At 44.4% G+C, this 19,709-nt stretch overlaps 1 protein-coding gene across 1 annotated transcript in view; it reads right to left on the minus strand.

Annotated features, from left to right (window-relative positions):
* Positions 1 to 313: 313 nt before the first annotated feature.
* GATA6 (GATA binding protein 6) overlaps positions 314 to 19,709 on the minus strand; it is a 32,206-nt gene continuing 12,810 nt past the window's right edge. The window contains exon 7 of the mRNA XM_055559107.1: positions 314 to 1,716. Coding sequence (XP_055415082.1) covers positions 1,549 to 1,716 — 168 coding nt within the window. The 3' untranslated portion in view covers positions 314 to 1,548. The remainder of the gene's footprint in view (positions 1,717 to 19,709) is intronic.

A 19,709-nucleotide genomic window follows, 5' to 3' on the forward strand; every position in this document is an offset into this window, starting at 1 on the left:
TTCAGTGGAAAAGAAACTCCGGACTTTTTCAATGTTTTTAAGGCTTGATCCTAAACAGAATGCTTATAATCACAGATAGTGTCATATACTACTGGGTCTTTTTCACTTATAAAATTGTCCTCAATGCAACGAAAGTGGAAACTTGACACCATGTGGCAACTTCAGGTATAAATCAAGGTATAAAACAGCTCCAAGAGGACAATTCATTGAAAGTCTGTAAGACCATTTGCAAATATCACATGTGCGTGCTTTATATGAATGTCTATAGCCATACACAGTATCAAAATGAAACTATAAGGGAAGGAATTCACTGTACAGAAGACAAAACAATACCCTTTTTATTTTTAAAACTCTGGTGAAATAGGTTTCCATATGACATCCCATTTTTAAAAAATTAACGTAAACCAACCTGCCTGTGGGTTAGTCACACTATAGAGACTCCATCATAGTGTGTACAGATGCCTATTTACAAATGTTATCTGTTAGGTAGTAAAGTTTTGTTGCCATTTTTCCAGCACATATTCCACAGTAAAATAAAGGGCGATACTGGTGTTCTTATACAAAAATTCTTAACAAGTGAATAAAGGCAATTTACCTGAGAGAAGATTTGTTCTTGAAATATTTTTTTTCACAACTGGAAATATAGAAATGGGATGTAGTTGTAAAAGAAGCATAAGAATGTCTAAGTTTACATTTTCTTCTTTTAAATTATTTAAGTACCATTAAGTTAAAATGTTTACATTCATTATAAAAAATGTTGTTAAATCTTTTATGCAAATGATTTAACACTGATTGCTGCAACGCAAATTGCACTTTTTAAAAAAATTATTGTTTACATGGAAGAAAAATATCTTTTGTTTGCTACCCTGTTTACAAATTCGGACTGACTTCGGATCAGTCGCACAATGTGAACTTTGAGAAACGTCAGTCACAGTGTATGTTACAGTTATGATGCAGTCCTGCAAACCGAGTGATATTTCTGAAGAGACCTCAAGAACCGACTCAGCCTCCGGAGGTGTGTACCAAACGAAGGATCTTCTCCATAAACGCGCGGGAAATCAGGGAAGGGGGCTGTGGAAAAGGGGCGGAGAAATTCTGGAATAACCAAAACTGATCAGAAGAAGCACATGATTTGGGGCAATACACATAAAACTTTGGTTTAAAAATCTCTTTCGATATTCCATGGCAGGCAAGGCCCCGGTCGCAGTTCCGGTTTCAGCACGTGGCACGATGGACATCCAATCCCCTGGCCGACCCAGAGACCAGCTGCCTGGAAGCGGCCACCATGGCCAGGGAGGCTGTGGGCTGCTCCAGTCCTTCCCTGGAGAGGTGGTCCCTCTTCTCCCTGGGTCTTCAAGGCAGGGCCCCAGGGGCAAGGCAGAGCAAGCCTCTTGGGAGATTCATCTCTTTCAAATAAAGGCACAGAAATTATGTATCAGAGGAAGATGTCTGGTCAGCATCTTCAGCCCAGTCTGGACTGCTTGCCAAGAGGATCTGTGAAGGCGGTCCCGCGGGCCGGCAGCGTCCTCCTCTGGTCCCCACGGCCACTCAGGCCAGGGCCAGGGCGCACCAGGAATCCTGCCTCACCGACGACGTGACTTCAGCCGGCGAGGCCAGGCTGACACCGATGTACAGCCCGTCTTGACCTGAGTACTTGAGCTCGCTGTTCTCGGGGTTGGCACTGTCCCCGGCACCGGACATCACCGAGCCGCCTGCCTGGTGGAAGAGGGGGATGGAGAGAAGGGGAGAGACAGTTACCGATAAATGTGTCAGGCAGGGCTTCCCTGGTTGGGGCTCAGTGGTAAAGAATCCACCGCCAATGCAGGACACGCGGGTTCAATTCCTGATCCAGGAAGATCCCACTTGCAGCGGAGCAACTAAGACTGTGTGCCTCAACTCCTGAGCCTGTGCTCTAGAGCCCAGGAGCCACAGCTACTGAACCCCACGTGCCCCAGAGCCTGTGTTCCACAGCAAGAAAAGCCACCGCAAGGAGAAGCCCAAGCACCGAGAGTAGAGAGGAGCCGTTGCTAGCCACAACTATAGAAAAGCCATGCAGCAATGAAAAAAATAATAAAAAACATATTAAATTATTATTTTTTAAAAATATGTCAGGGACAGACAATTGAAATGGTAGACTAGCCAGCAGAGCTGCTGACTGGGCGGTGAGATGCCCTTGACCCAACCCTGGTGATTTCAGCTCTTAGAATCAGCGTCCTGCTCATACTATTAACTCATGGCAGGAACCACCCGGCAAGATTTGCATGGACACAGGTAGGAAAGGGAACTGGAGGGAGGCTATTTGTAAAAAGTGCCAAATGCTCAGATCTCTGACAGTGAAACAAACCACACCACACAGGTCCACAGGCCCTAAGGATGCCCGCACACTCTAATCTCTGCAAAAGAGAAAGTGCAGAGCACTGCACGCACGCACACACACAGCAGAACCATGAGGCTCAGCAGTTCTATTAAAGTCTAAGAAGGAAAAGATACATAGTTCAGCAAGGCCTGATAAATGAAATTGTTGGGCACTGACTTCATGGAAAATTAACCCATGCATACACAGGCTTTAATTCTTCAAGAAGAACAGGTCATGTTTGAAGCAGGCCACATGATAAAGAAAATGCTAGCATCTTATATCTGCCATGATCATGACAATTATTTCTTGAAGCAAAAGGTCATTTCTCTCAATTCATTCCTTCCATCCAAATTAAAAAAGTCAAATAGCAAACATGATATTATTTAGTAAAATCAAATCAAAATAACTAAAATCATGTTTAGACCATGGTTTGAGAAAACAGTTGCATTTGGCTTAAAAAAAAAAAATTTAACCAAATTCACATACTTTTAAATCACTTTGTCTTCCTTCTAAAGCACTGGAGTTGTTTAGTCATTAAGTCATGTCCAGCTCTCTTGGGATCCCATGGACTGTAGCTCACAAGGCTCCTCTGTCCATGGAATTTTTAAGGCAAGAATACTGGAGTGGGTTGCATTTCCTTCTCCAGGGGATCTTCCCAACCCAGGGATCAAACCCGTGTCTCCTTCATTGTCAGGTGAATTCTTTCCCACTGAGCCACCAGGGAAGCCTGGTATTTCTCCTAAACTTTCAAGGTTTCCATAAACTACCTTATACTTGTTTTTTTTTAACACAGGTAGAGCATCTTGCACTTTTCAAAGCATTTCTTTTTTACATTCACAAGCCCATTGAATCCTAAAACATCCATCTGTCTGGCCAAGTTGGTGTTACATCCACTTCAGAGAAACACAGGGCATCAGACACAGAACAAATGAATGGAAGTTTCCCAGAGGGTCCCTGACTCCACTCAGGGGCCTGGAAGTAGATGCAGTCTTACCCTCTCCTCTCTGGAGAAGATCTGGTTTGGTCTCGAATCCTCAGAATGACTGTATGGGACCGATAGGCAGTACTGCAGGAAGTCCGATCATGGAACTTCCCCCCAGCTGGACAGACCGAAACTGGCCCTTCCACAGCTAACCAACCCTTCCCCTCCCTGACAAAAAATGAAGGTTTGTGAAAATCCAGCAATAGCACACCCCACCAAAACTTCTTTTTAAATAACATGAGCTTAAAGATGTAAACAAAGGGCTCTGGGTGCCTAAAAAAAAGGAAGTTTCACAAACTCATTGAGATGTCTAATATTTAAAGTAGGTTCTTGTGAAATAGATGAAATAACCCTGTTAAACAAACTAAAGCTATGGATTTACATACACATACAAATATGGTGGCCTTCCCAGGTGGCTCAGGGGTAAGCAATCCAACTACAATGCAGGAGATGCTGGTTTGATCCCTGAATCCGGAAGATCTCTGGGAGGAGGGCATGGCAACCCACTCCAGCATTCTGGCCTGGAGAATGCCATGGACAGAGGAGCCAGGTGGGCTACAGTCCATGAGGTTGCAAAGAGTCAGACTGAAGTGACTGAGCATGCACAAATATGGTGATTCCTTTTAGAAAACTTCAGCTATAAGCAAACTAACCATGGATCCAGACTTAACCCCCAAAGAAATACATAAAAGGATGCTATTCAATTATAAAAGGAGTCTTCATTTTAGAAAAGATCTATCATACAGTAGAGTGAGGTCCCTTGTACACGATTGTCATATCCAGCTTTATATTACCTACCTATTCTCCCCAAAAAGCATTTTCTTCGCATCTATCTGACAAATCTGACTTTGGTGCTGTTTTCTGGAATGGAGGGGTGCCTAGACTGGCCCAGGACGCAGCTCACCTCAAATGACCAGACGTGCCGTGCTGTCACAAGTCACAACCAGCAACATCAGCAGGGCACATCAGAGCCAGACAGTGGGGCCGTGAGCCCCAGAGACAGTTGTTCCCAGGTTGTGTGGGGAAACCAGGACAGTTACACTCAACAGTAAGACCACTCGACAGCTGTCATGAGTTTATGACTGTCTGAGACAGGAAGGTGGAACGAGAGGTCGGAAAAGGAATTGCAAAGAAAGGATACCTTGAGAACAGCTGCAGATAGCCTGCATGGTGGGACCAGCTTTGGCTTTCCAATTCTTCCCTGGTTTCAGCCACCCACCTCCTGAGCCTCCTCCTCAGGAAACCAGCCCTACCTCAAGTATGTTCACGACAATTAAGTGAGCTAATGTTTGCAGACGCAGAATCCCTTGCCATGTTAAACATTCCTTCAAGGGAAGCTATTGTTGTGGGTGAGGAAAGGGTGTTCAAAATTGGAAGAATGCAGGATGTGGGGAGGCCTGCTCCAAGACAAGACGGCTGAAAGGGAAGGACATGAAGCAAAGAGTCAGAAGAGGCTATGGGAGAGGGAAACTGTAAAGTCTGACCTAGAACTTTCTCAGTTTCCTCACCTGGAAAATAGAAATAAACAGGCAGCTACATCAGGAGATTGTTGCAAGGGTTAAATTAGAATATATAAAGAAAGCCCTTGTCTCTGATAATAGTCAAGACTGAGTGCATGCATGCTACTATGAAAAAGTGTTAGTCGCTTAGCTGTGTCCAACTCTTTTCGACCCCATGGACCTTGGCCTCCCTGTAGAGGAACCTGGTGGGCTACAGTCCATGGACTTCTCCAGGCAAGAATACTGGAGTGGGCAGCCCATTCCTTCCTCCAGGGGAATCTTCCCAGCCCAGGGAATGAACCTCTTGTCTCCTGCATTGCAGGAAGATTCTTTACCATCTGAGCCACCAGGGAAGCCCTATGCTACTCTGAGAATTTGTTATTGTGGTGAAGGAGCTTGGACCTAATGGAATCTCCCCAATGTCATTCTTCACCAGGCAATTTGCAGCCACGGATGGGTGGGAGCAACCCTAAGAACTCAGCCAGGGCTAAGTTCACTTCAACCAGGACATTATTCTAACCATCGATGATGGCTCGCCTCAGAAAGAAAGCCAGGCCCTCCTGCACCCTTTCAAAAGGCTTACTGGCCCTTTATCAAATAAGCTGCATTAAAGAAATATTAATACCCTGAATATTATTCTTACACCTGAACAACAGTCCTAAAAGCTACTATTGAAATGCTATTGTCTTCTTTGTTCAGACAAAAATGTTACATGGCAAGTTATATGGCAAGCAAATCCCAAATTACAGGGGTGATGCGCTCCTGAAAAAAATATCAACTTGTTTGAAATCAAAAGCAATATCTGTTACCTGTGAGAAAAAAAAATAAAATAAGTACTTGTGCCCAAGGTTTGAGAAACTTAATTTTTAAATGAGGATATACTATTTAAGGGCTTCCCTGGTAGCTCAGATGGTAAATAATCTGCCTGCAATGCAGGAGACCTGGGTTTCATCCCTGGGTCAGCAAAAGTCCCCTTGAGAAGGGAAAGGCAACCCACTCCAGTATTCTTGCCTGGAGAATCCCATGGACAGAGGAGCCTGGATGGCTACAGTCCATGGAATCTCAAAGAGTCAGACACGACTGACTATCACTTTCACTTATCACATACTATTTAAGCAAGGAATGTGGCAATGCACAGCATTTTTTTCCATGTCAATCATACCTCAATTTAAAAAAAACTGAAATTTTATGTCATGACACATAACGAGATTGTGATGAGATCAGATGGGATAGATAACGCCAGACCCCTCCATCCCTGATTGGCGGGGCTACACTCTGGCACTAGCCTTAGAAGGCAGTTAGCAGAATCCATCAAGAACTTTATACCTTTCTGAGTGCTGTAATTTCACTTCTGGAAATGGATTATAAGGAAAGAATTCAAAGGGAGGGAAAGACGCCCCACAGGAAGACATCCATTACAGGGTTATTATAATAGTGGAAACCATGGAAATAATCTAATGTCTCATAATATGGAGATGGTCTGGGAAAGCAAGGGATATCCACTCAGTGAACAATGATGCAATTATTGAACCTAATAAGATCATGCAGCAAAATGGGAAAAATCCTGTAATGCAATGTTAATTGAAAAACCACAGGAAAGAAACTCTAAATAATTACAACTTATCCATGGGCATACATAGGTATTTCAAGAGAACCCAGGTGAAGAGGTGAGGGACCACCTGAGAGGGCCCAACCTATTATTAGCCATCTACAGCTTCCTTTTGAACATTTTAATGGAGTGGCACAGCGTAGTCTAACTCTGGGGAAAAGCGGAAGATATCAGGTCTGGAAACACAAGGCACCAGAGCTTGAGAAATGAGCCAGGCTGGACAGAGTCATAAAGTAGCATGAAAAACAGGGAGGAATCAGAATGGAGGGAGGATCAGAAGGGCCCACACACACCCTGAAGTCACCTCCACACCACCTGGCACAGACTGGAACCTGGCCAGTCACGCACGTGTGAAACGCAGCTTCAGGTACCTGAAAACATCACACAGAGTACACAGTTGGGCCCATCAGTACAACCTGAGCTCTTGAAACTGGCATCTAACTGCAGAAGAAGTCTAGAACTGGCATAACTCTCCTTCCTAAGAGACCTGGTTTGCCACGTTGTCATGTTAAGTATCTTCCCCTCACTGGAGATATGCAAGCTGCCTCTCAAAAAGCAGTTTATTATGTTTGCCGGTCGGAGGGATGGGGGAAGGGATAGTTAGGGAGTTTGGGATGGACATGTACACACTGCTATGTTTAAAATGGATAACCAACAGGGACCTCCTTTATAGCACAGGAGCTCTGCTCAGTGTTATGTGGCAGCCTGGATGGGAGGAAGTTTGGAGGAGCATGGGTACATGTATGGCCGAGTCCCTTCACTGTTCACCTGAGACGATCACAACATTGTTAATCAGCTATGAAAGGGAAAGTCATTCAATTGTGTCCGACTCTTTGTGACCCCATTGACTATATGGTCCACGGAATTCTCCAGGCCAGAATACGGGAGTGGGTAGGCTTTCCCTTCTCCAGGGGATCCTCCCAACTCAGGAATCGAACTGAGGTCTCCTGCCCTGCAAGCGGATTCTTTACCAGCTGAGCTACCAGGGAAGGCTCTATAATCGGCTATATGTCAAAACAAAATAAAAAGTTTTAAAATAAAAGTTAAAAGGAAAAAGAGAGAGAGAATCAGTTCAATTTGGGGAGAAAATCAGAGATAACTTATTATGACCCTGGACCCAGCGCTCGCGCGTGCACACACACACACACACACACACACACACCCAGACAAGTATAACTGTCAACCGGTTAAGGTTTTCTCACATCTACTTAAATCCCTGAAAAGATCAGTATGCAGACATCTCGACATCTCAAAGCAGGCACGTCACTAACCTAAACCAGCCTAATCCCCCAAAAGTTCCTGAACAAAAGCAGGAGAGAGCACTCTGGACGCCCACAGCCGAGCCATCCTTCTTCCTCTGGGAGGCAGCCTGGCCAGGCCAGGTCCTGGCTCTTTTTCTGATCAAAGTGCAACCCGAGGGTGGAGCAGAAATCTGTTCTGTGTTTCCACTCCCAGCTTATCGGCCTCCACCCTCCCACAGACTGAAAATGGAGGCACTTCCTGTTGAAAGAATGTGTTATCAGCCCCGACCCAGGCCGGGCTTAGCACTGAAAAGCAGACCAGGTCAGATGGGGGACCCAGAGCAACCAGCCGGACACCCCACCTCCTACAGGAATAAATTAATTTAGGGACAAGTAGCAGCTGCCGACGCGAACACGGAAAATTTCCCCTGGCCTGTGAGGCAACACAGTGATTTCTGGCTCACCCAGACTGTTTTCCCGTGAGAATAAGCCTTTGCTCATTTTCAGACACAGATCTGCAAAGTCAAGGATTTCTGACTCGGTGAGCTCCTCCAGTGGATGCCCAGAGGCATCTGACTCACACTGGGGCTCACCAGGACTTCCCTGGTGGCTCAGTCGATAAAGAGACCACCAGGAATGCAAGAGACTAGGGTTCAACCCCTGGAGAAGGAAATGGCAACCCACTGCAGTGTTCTTGCCTGGAGACTCCCCACGGGCAGAGGAGCCTGGTGGGCTCCTGCCTGAAGTCCGTGGGGTCACAAGAATCAGACATGACAACTGTGTCAGTTCTCTCTTTTCCTTTACTCGTCACATCCCATAATAGGCAGGCCCAGAGAAAGCCTCCTACGGTACTGAAGGAGCAGTCCTGGAAAGGTGACACATGAGAGCAAAGGGAATCCTTAGAAGACACAGCCTTTCCAGGAGAATTACAGAGGTTTTCTGGCTTGTGAATTATAAATTTTGTTTTTGAGGAAGAAAACCAAAAAGGAATGGGCTGATCTGGAGAAACAAACCCAGCATCCCCGACAGGTTGGGGGAAGTGGACCATTCCCAGAGGACAGGACTTTGAAAATGACCACATTGCCTCCTCGGCGTGGATTCAGGCTGTCAGCTTCCACGGTGTCTGGTCTCTCCTTCCTACACCTCTAAGTAAGCTGTGGTTACAGCTATTTCCTGGGCGAGGGGAAGCCAGCCACCCCTCACTGCTAAAGCTGTCTTCTCTTCTAGGGCTTCCCAGGTGGCTCAGTGGTAAAGAACCTACCTGCCAAGCAGGAGACTCTGGATCCTTGGATCAGGAAGATCCCCTTGAGGAGGAAATGGCAACCCACTCCAGTATTCTTGCCTAGAAAATCCCCATGGCCAGAGGAGCCTGGCGGCTACAGTCCATGGGGTCTCAGAGTGGGGCTCGACTCAGCGACTAAACAATAATTCAGGTAGATGGAAGAGATGTGGATTCGATCCCTGGGTTGGGAAGATCCCCTGGAGGAGGGCACAGCAACCCACCACAGCATTCTTGCCTGAAGAATCTCATGGACAGAGGAGCCTGGTGGGCTACAGCCCATAGAGTTGCAAAGAGTCAGATACAAATAGAGCCACTTAGTCCAGACTGCTTGCATAACCTCTAGGTTAGACCCTGTGGTGCTTCACAGCAGCCTTCCTCAAAAGAAGAAGAAGAAAGAAAAACTAAGTGTATGTTTCAGCAAAAGTAGAAATACCTTCAGATAAACCCTAACTTCCATGGTCATTTCAGTTTGGATGGAGGGAAGAGGGGCCAGACACAAAAGTGACCCAGTTGACGGTTGCGGAGGTGACACGAGGAAGCTACACAAACACGCACAGGTTCTGTTTCCACCAGGATGTGTGAAAGCCATCCATGGCGACAAAACCGCGAATTCTCCCACAACTGCTCAACAAAGCTCAAGAAGAGAGTGTCACGGTCACCTCAGCCGATGACCCAACTCAGTGTTTCACAGAAGAGTTGATTTCTTTGTCATTTAGTAAACAAATTCCTTAATGAGAAGAGTTCATCAGCCACCTCCCTGAGCCCTCTCCCCTCTTCCGGGCCTGAACTGGCCGGGTTACATCCATAGGCTAGACGCTGCTATTTTTAAGGAGGAAAAGAATTCTTCTATAGACACACTCTACTCGGGGCAAAGAAGCAAACTGTTTTACACGTCCGTACACACAAACAGCAAGCATGTTGTGATGAAGGTGTGGCCTCAAGTTTACAAGGACCCTGGGTTTATCAGTAAAAGTCTGATATACTGAAAAAGTTCCTTCGTTTTTTTTCCCCATAGCTTCCAGAAGATGTGATGGAAAAATCCAAACTACCTTTTTGGCCAAACTGGTACAAATCTAAATTGCAGGGGAAAAAGGGTTTGTCCCACAACTTGAAGTCACTGGCCTCCTGAAGAAAAGGTTTATCTTCTGAAATGAACCAAAATGGATGACTTTAGTCGAATTCAATGGTAAAGATCCAGTGGCAAGATAAAAAACCTGGTGGATCAGGATCTTAACTTTTAAAAATTAGCTATAGGAGCTTGGATGAGCCCCCTGCTCTGGTCTGTCTCCGCTAGACAAAATGGACAGCAGTCCATGAACCTAGCAATGTTGACAAGAAAGCATTATGGAAAAAAAAAGTAAGCAAGCATTATGAAACTGCTAAGAATCACAACAAATGAAAAATCGTTGCTATCAGGGAAATAAAAGTATTTAAACAGTTACTTTGTTAACATAATAGCTTTATGTCTCTAAATTCCCTCCATGAAGAAAGTAAAGATTTATGTCTAAAGTCTTGGGATGGAAAAAAAAATGCCATGCAAATAAAGCACATCACTATTGATTTCCAAGGTCATATTTAAACAGTGCTAGTCTTCTTGAGCTTCAAAGCTGTCTGTAGGCATCTCCCACTTATGCTACACTCTATTCCTAAAGACCAGATGGCGGGAATTATTTTTCCCCTTTAGTAGAGGGAGGAAAACAGGGGCTTTACAAAACCTTGGCAGCTCACTATAGTCACACACAGAGCTGGAGCTAGCGCCTGGCTGCCTGACTGTGTCCTTCCAGCTGTTAATCCGTGAACCCAGAGAATAAATTTCAGACCATACTCAGGCTCCACCATGAATCAGATGACTAAACATAATGAGAGCTTTCAATTACAAGTATTGTTTCCCTGGTGGTTCAGTAGTAAAGGATCCGCAAGCGATGCAGAAGACGTAGGAGACCAGAGTTCTCCTGGGTGGGGAAGATTCCCTGGAGGAGGGCATAGCAATGCACTCCAGTTATGGATAGAGGAGCCTGACGGGCTACAGACCATGGGGTCGCAGAGTCAGACACGACTGAAGCGACTGAGCACTTGTTCACATGCTGTGTTTAATGGGATAAAAATATGATTCTGGAGCGTGTGCACCAGCTCTGGTAAAACCATGCCATGCTTACAGCTACCAAAAGGGGCCGTACACCAAGTAAATTATCATTTAAACATCGTCAAGTAATGACTTGGAATTGTTTACTCAAAAGACTCCAAATATCTGTTATTTGTTCAAATCTTTCTTAAAATCTAGGGTGAATAAAATCATCTCTTTTCGCTTCAGCTCACAAACGCTTGAGTACTTGCCCTGATGTGGTAGGTAGCCGAATCATGAATGATCGCCTGTGTCAAGACCTGTCTTCGGAGATGCTTTTTAAAATTATTCAAATTTCAGAGAAAATTAACAAATTGGTCTAAACACAGAGCTAACAGATTGTATTTAATTCATATCCATTAGATCTTCATATTGCTAGTAACTCTTTTGGCAGACACCCATGAAATGCATAATAAATTACTTTTTGTTCCAGTAAAGGAATTCATTTTCTTCGAAGATTCATTTAGCAATAACATTTCAGGGCACCCTAAGCCAGATTTCTTAAATTTGGCTGTGTTTTCCCGTAACATTATTTCATGTTTTGTGACAATTTTGTATATTCTTATAGAGGCAGAAGAAAAAAAATCGCAGAGTATCTGTAATCTGCAAAGAAAAGTTGTGTTCTGAGATGAATCCGTCTAACTTGAGGCCATAACAAAAAGGCGACACCCAACCCACACTATTCTTTACCTAGCATTCTAGCTTTCATATTGTGACAATGAGTCACTTATTAAACAAACCACAGTCCTGTGATAAATTGGGTGGACACATAGGTTACAAACTATTTAAAGAAGGAAACAGCTTTACTGTTTCCTAACAGACATACAGACTCATTGGATATCAGTGTAGTAAGTGTATTTCTAACCACCATCCTCCTCAGGACACAAGCACACAAGAAAAAAAAAAGAAAAAGAAAAAGAAAAAACGGGAAGTCTAGAAAAGGCCCTCAAATCAAAATGAAACTATGCAAACTCCACATGCTTCCACGTTCCTTGCCAGGGTGACGTGTGACTTTCTCAGTGAAGGCCAATGTGGTCAGACAGGAACGTGAGTGAGTTATTAGAAGGGGCTGTGAAAGAAGAAAAGAAAGGGAGCCTGGCACGTAAGGAGCGTGAAGATAAAATGCCAACAAAATATTTATGTTCATGGCTTGCAGCAAGTGGCGAGTGGTATATTAATAACTGCGATGATGGGCCGACTCCCTGGGAGCGGTGGGAGACGTCGGCTCCAGCCCCGGCTGCAAGGCGGGCTTGTCTTGTGACCTTATGGAGTCACTCCGGATCCTGGTTTACAAATGAGCCGCTCATAACACCTAAGTGCAACTCTCTCCCAGACCCTTGTGCGAGATTAATGCCTTTTTAACTCTTTTTATTCATTTAGAGAAAAAAAAATATCTTGGACTATAAACTTTTGGGTGGGGGAAATGGACGCTTGCCTCTTTAAGAAAAGCTTTTTAATGATTTTATAAAAATTAAATTGAAGGCAATTTGCATATTCTGCAAGTTCCAACTCACTTGGCACTCGCTAAGCACAGGTTTAAATCCCCCTTCAAAAGGATTTTGGTACCTCAATCTTGTATTTCATATTTTAAGGGAGACTTTTTACCATCATATTAAGCATGTCAACAACAGTAAACATGCTTACCTATTGTTTCTTTCCTATTACCCAGCTAACAAAGCCCTAGAAATGCAATGGGCTTTATTGATAAGTATATTTACAAGAAAATGTATACAATATAGCGTATATATTTGGTCATGAGCAAATCACTTCTATGGTGCTATTCTCCTAGCTGTACCATCAGCCAAAACTAACCAAAATTAATCAGATTTCTTTAAGAAAATGCCATTTCTTCCCTCTAAAGACTTCAACAGCGCGTATACTATCACATATGAACTCAGTGTGCTGTAGTGGCAAAAACACTGACTCTGGAGCTGCCAGGCCTGGATCCAATTCCAAGCCTGTCTCTTGATCTGATACATAACCTTGGGCCTATTACTGAGTGTCACTCCCCAAAATAGAAAATAGAAAAAGATACCTCATTTGTACAGTGATAATTGGGAATAAAAAAAGATACATAAACAACTGGAAGATAAAAGGTACTTGGCAGAAGATAGTCTCCTGCCTTCCTACATCCCACAATCTTACAAACAATAAAGTACAAGAAACAGAGAAAACTCAAAGCAACCAGCATGATGATTAATCCACTAACACCCGATTCCTGAGTGCCCTAAAGGTGTGTGTGGAACATTCAATGTAAGAGTTAAGCAGGAACTTTGGCCCCCACTTCAGCAGCCTCTTACATCTTCTCTTTCTGACACGTGAAGTCCTCTGAGTGAAAGCAACTCCGACTGTATGTAGGTCCTTCGTGAATGTTCCTTTCAGCTATCTAACCACTATAAGGATAATTAATAATAATAGAAGCTATAATTGTGTGACCAATCATTATGTCGGGTAAATCCAAAGTGATTCAACTACTCAGGGGAAAAGACAGTGGAATATAAAACTTACTAATAAAGAAAGAAGCTACGTGACTCAAGGGATGTTTTCCCGTTTTCATCATAGGATGCAAATATTAACATATAAAATAAAATCCATGAAAAGAATATAAAATATTAACTTGCCAAGTACCTAACCTTTCTTCAGAGGCCTTATAAAGACATCCAGACAGCCCAAGAAATGTCAGTCCCTAAATCACTACCCCACATCTACGAGCACTTAAGCACTTAACTCTTTCAAATCACTTCTAGCATGAGATTTAGCACCATGCAGCCCAGAGGTATTGCTTCTGACAAGGTCATTGCATAAAGCTGTTACCAAGGAGAGGCTGCAGGGAAGAGTCTCCCCAGGCAGACCGCCTCCCTGAGGTTACACGAGGCAGGAACTGAGATACCTATTCAGCACAGAGAAACTGACCAATGAGCAAGGCCCACCCAAAGGCAGAGAACCAGCCAGAGAGGAATTTGAGGTGCAATCCCCGTGTCTCAGTCTAAGGACGCCTGCCTCTCTCCCAGGAAGCCGTCTATCACCAACCACCAACCACAAAGTGAGGAAATGAATCCCTATCACTAACATGCCCTCCCTAATAGTCTCCATTCTGAAGGGTCACCTGGCAGCCACCCTGGAACCATCTTGCCCCCAAGGAGCCCCTAGGGACCAAGAAACTAAACATTCTAAGTTCTAAGGTCAGGACATATCACAAGTTTCGAGGAGGGAGTTTTCCTTTGTAACTGTGAGAGGAAAACCCTGCTTGTAAAATGTACCAAAAAGGATCATGCAAGCATTTGTTTACATCAATTATCAAAACATGCCCAGTTCAGGATGGTTTAATTGTCAGACTGTAACTACATGGTTGATGAGAAACCACAGTAAGTATTAGAGAAAGTCCACCATTTAGAAATGAACTTAGTGTGGACCCTACCTAAGGCTTAATATGGACTTGAAAGCAGTTTGAAATATCTGCCTTCCACCTAATTGATCCATCTCCTGCTGTTGGCTTTTTACACCCTAAGCTCAGCCATACTGAATTCCTAAAACAGTGCCTTTGAAGAATCATAGCTACCCATGCTCTTCTTCTTCCTGGAGGCCTCGATCCCAATTTTTCCCCTACAAAAATCCTCCACAACTAATTCAGATTTCCTCTCCTCTGTGAAGCTGTTTCCAACCCTGTAGTCGGAATTCACGGCTCCCTACTTTTGACTTCTACTTCGTTGTTCATTTACAGCTTTTTCAAATCTCATCTGTCTGTACATACGTGCTCCCACCACTACCACCGCATTATGAACAATTCAATGTCTGGAACCTTGTTTCACTACATGAAAAAACAGTGTCACCCCAGCACAATGTTCCTTCAATAGAACAATGACTGCAAGGCAAGGGCTACTCAGAGTTTGTGTTTATTTCAACATTATGTGCTCAATGATGACTTCAACATTATATTTGCACTATTAATACAAATTTAAGTAGGTTTTAACTTTTTAATCATCAACAGAACTACTTTCAGGCGGGCAAAATATGTTCAGTGATTTCTTATTCTCAGACATTGTCTTATTGTTCATTTTCGCACCAAATTAATCCTCCCTGTCCCAAAGAAAATTGAGAAATACCCTTTATCTAGAAATTGGGGGATGAGTTATAAACATATGGCACAAGCATATGTATAATACACACACACACACACACACTTTATGTATGTGAGTACATATCCAAAGTATCTTCCAGTTTTATAAATTTTTAGTTACAAGTCCTAAGAGGGATAGGAATCTACAGAGGCTACTTGTTAAATCTTATTTGGGAATTGCTGAAACAAAATGTTATCATATTTGTCTAATAACAATAACAACAAATACCATAAAAATACAACTCAAGAAATGGAATTCAATGAAAGATTTAAATATTCCTATAATCCACAGAGAACACAAATGGCAAAGAAAATCTGATGTCTATTCAGGTCCACTAAAGACTCATTTTTCAGTAAATTTACAGATATAAGATTTTACACTGAATAAAAAAACTACTCTGGGGAAATTTAAGTTCCAAAGTCACAAAATTAATCAATGTATCAAAAATTAAGTTCAACACATTTCTCAACCCAAAGAATTCCATATAAGAAATTGATTCTAAAATTATGATCAACACAGAAAAAAATAAGGAAAAGAAAAATGAAAAATAATACAGTCTAGTGAATAATAAGTGTTATATAAATGAAAGCAAATAAATCATTTATTGCAATCATTTTTTAAAAATTCTAAAAGGAACAAGACGGGTTATTTTACTACCAGGCTGTGAGGCGGCAGCAACAGGTTTTCCTGTTTGCATAAAGGAGACAAACTGCCCTCCCTCCACCTCCCAAACCACACCACACGGGCACAGCCTGCAACAGAGAAACTGAGTTCTAAGGGAGCCAGGTCAGCGAGCTGATGACCATGAGAAGGAATGAGACAGAAGTCCAGTTAAAACACAAAGGAGCATGGCTTCTCAGCCTTTTGGCTAAGATCAAGTGTAAAACACAAAGGAGCAACAGAAAGCTAAGACATGCCAAAAAGTCAACAGCATGAAGCTTCAGAGCAGTGCAAAAATGATTCTCCTGTCTCTCCCCCCAGAATACTCCGGTCCAGCCAGATCTGCTCAGGTACCAGGTCCGGAGAGGCCCGCCGCTGAATGTGCCCACAGGCGGGGACCTCGGAACGTAAAGAAAGAAGTCGTCTAGGACTGCCTGCTGGTGATCTCCAGCAGCTGATTCCTCAGACGGGAATTAACACAACCAGTCTGATAGGTCTCTTCTCAAAGACTCGACTTCTCTGCTTTAACTCACGATCCTTAAGGAAGGCAGGAGAAGTGGTTATGCAGCCACTGACATCTCTAAGTAGAGCACGTGGCCCGTTTCCTTGTTCCATTAGGAACGTGCCTGTGATCACCCTTCGTTCTGGAGTTTGGTTGTCTCTATTAAACTAGGACTTCCCTGCAGGACTAATTTCCACCCCGCCAGTCACAGGGGCCGCTGGAGATCCACGGTGCGGACTCATCACCACAGAAGGTTTAAGGGTCAAGCCAAAGAAGGAACCCTGTGCTACAGACCAGATACACCTTTGCTACGGGTATATAGCAACATTCCCTTTACCTACAGCACTCACAAAATCCTATAAGCAGTCGGTCACAACAACAGCTGTCCTCCAACATCATAAACTGAGACCTAAGTGGGAACATGTCACATCTTTGTCAACACAGCCGCCTTTCACAAATGCTTCTGCCAGCTGCTCACAGATAACACCTCCAGCAGACTCTTCATGGCACCTCCGCTGCCACGGTGGCCATGCGCACGCAGAACCGGTCAGCCCAGGAGGGTCAAGGGACCAACAAAGACACGCCCTGGTGCTCATGGGGACACCACTGAGTCGGCTTCAATTATCCTTGGAGGGGACAGTTTCCATAAGGCGGCCAGCAGGTTGGCTTCTGCCAAGTAAGCCTGCTTCCCCCTACGGCCCCATCAGGAGGGCACCGAGGACTCAGCCCAGTGATGGGCTGGCCGTCGGGGAACACCCAGGAGCCCAGGCGCCAGCCCTGGCTGGGGAGGGACGGGTCCTTGGAGGGAGGAGGGGATGATGGGCCATCCTCTCTACACCCCCACCCACCCCCGGCCCCCCGCCCCCGGCTCTGGGAAGAGCTGTCGGGATGCATTTCTGAGGCCACCTGGGCTCGGAGAACTGCTCTGTCTGGGGCTCGCACGGTTGTCTCCCATGGAAGCTGCCCGGGCTCCAGGAGCGATGGGGACCTTGTAGGGAAATGCTCTCCAACTCCCTCAATCTCTAAAGTACTTTTTTTTTTTAATACTAAAATCCCTTTGCATCCTGACTGCTAGTGGGAAACTGAGCCTTCCTCTGACGGCACTGGCCGGCCAGCCACCCCCAGGAAGCAGGCTCCCAAGTGAGACAGATGCCGAGATACCAAGGCTGCCTTGGGACCAGCCTCCAGATTCCCAAGGTCCCACTTCCAGGCTAAATCCTGTCACCGCCTTTGCACTGTTCCTCCCCTGGAGGGCAAAATTGATTGGACATGCAAAGAGTCAATTTTGAATTTTTACATCACAGAACCAGCACGTGAGCAAAACAGATTCCACTCACCACATTTCTAAAGCCTATTGTAGGGCAAATATCTCTATTTCTGTGCCATTTATCATTCAAATTTAGCTTTTGCCTCACTAAGCTTGGACTGAAGCACTGACAAAAGTGAGCTGGAGCAGGCAGCAACCCATTTTTCAGCCAGTAGAGATAGACCACTGAGGCTGAAATCGTAGCTGGTCCCTCAATGATTTGGAAAATCAGAACACTGTTTTGCCTCACATAAGCCCCATAATTGTGGAGAAGGCAATGGCACCCCACTCCAATACTCTTGCCTGGAAAATCCCATGGATGGAGGAGCCTGGTGGGCTGCAGTCCATGGGGTCGCTAAGAGTAGGACATGACTGAGCGACTTCACTTTCACTTTCCACTTTCACGCATTGGAGAAGGAAATGGCAACCCACTCCAGTGTTCTTGCCTGGAGAATCCCAGGGACGGGGGAGCCTGGTGGGCTGCCGTCTCTGGGGACGCACAGAGTCGGCAGCAGCAGCAAGCCCCATAATTGGCTTCCATGGCAGTTCAGATGGTAAAGAATCTGCCTGCAATGCAGGAGACCTGGGTTTGATCCCTGGGTCAGGAAGATCCCCTGGAGAAGGGAATAGATACCCACTCCAGTATTCTTGCCTGGGAAGTATGGGCAGAGGAGCCTGGCGGACTACAGTCTATGGGATCACAGAGTAGGACACGACTGAGTGACTAACACACTTTCAAGCTACATAGGGCTTAATAAAGGAAATTTTAAAATAGTATTGATCTTTTCATTTCCTTACAAGTAACTTCTATTCACCACTTTAGCCCCTTTAAGTTACATGTTAGCCTCTTGTAAAAAAAAAAAAAAAAAACAGTCCTTCACCAGCATTCACCTTTATGAAGGTTATAAAGGCAAGAATGTTCTTTAAGAACATGTGTCTGCAACAAATAACAACAGCAAAAAGTTTTTTCCATTTTGAAACTCTGAACATGTTTCTTGTTCATTAAAGAACCCCCCCCAAAAAAGAGCTTGAATTGGAGGATAAAGAAAATATCAAATATAGTTTAAAGCAGTTTAAAAACAGATTACTTTAATGTTTAATTTTTGTTAGTTTAAGGCAGCAAAAATACCAGCTCCAAGGTTCCCAGTTCAAAGACACCTCGAGGGCAGTAGTTTCAATTTCACCTGCGGTGATTGTTCAAAAACACAAATTTCCAAGCCCCACCCCTAGAGACGCTGACTCAGAAAATCCAGGGTGGAGCCCAGGAATCTGTAGTATTTCAAAGTACCCCAAATAAAGCAAAAATCAACGGAAAAAAGAATTACTAAGTAGGGATTTTAATGCTAATGTTTCATCCTAAACTAGTCTCAGTGTAATCCTTACCCAGGGCACTCTGGGAAAACCTACCGCCCCCGGGCCAGCCTGCATCTCTGAGGGCCAGGGTGCGGCCAGGTCATTTTTAAAGGGCATTCCAGGTAAATCTGGGAAACCCTAGGGTGGGAAAGTGCTCTTCACTTGAGAAAAACTGAGTTTCAATCATGGCTTTACTGAAACTAAGTCTGAGATCTGCACCAAAACTCAGGCATCCTCATAGGGGTGTGAATCTCTCACAAACCCAATTGCTCACAGGCTGATCACAAGGCTGAAATAAGCCTGGGTACAATCAAGGAACATTATAAGAAGGCAAGGCTGCCCAGCCCAGCAGAGGACCAGCAGTTAGGTGAAGATCACTGAATACAGCAGCATGTGGCTCATGGTGATGACGTTTTGCTTTGGGTAGATGATTTCCAAAAAAAAAAAGAGAAAAAGGAAAAGAAGGAAGAAAAGAGGAGAACAGAAAAGGCTGGAGTCAATAAGATTTGTTGTTGTTTGGTTGCTCAGTTGACTCTTTTGCAATCCCATGGATTATAGCCCACCAGATTTCTCCGTCCCTGGGATTTTCCAGTCAGGAATATTGGAGTTGGTTGCCATTTCCTTCTCCAGGGGAATCTTCCCAACCCAGGGATCAAACCTGCAGCTCCTGCGTCTATTG

Source organism: Bubalus kerabau, chromosome 21, assembly GCF_029407905.1.
Source record: "Bubalus kerabau isolate K-KA32 ecotype Philippines breed swamp buffalo chromosome 21, PCC_UOA_SB_1v2, whole genome shotgun sequence".
NCBI lineage: Eukaryota > Metazoa > Chordata > Mammalia > Artiodactyla > Bovidae > Bubalus > Bubalus kerabau.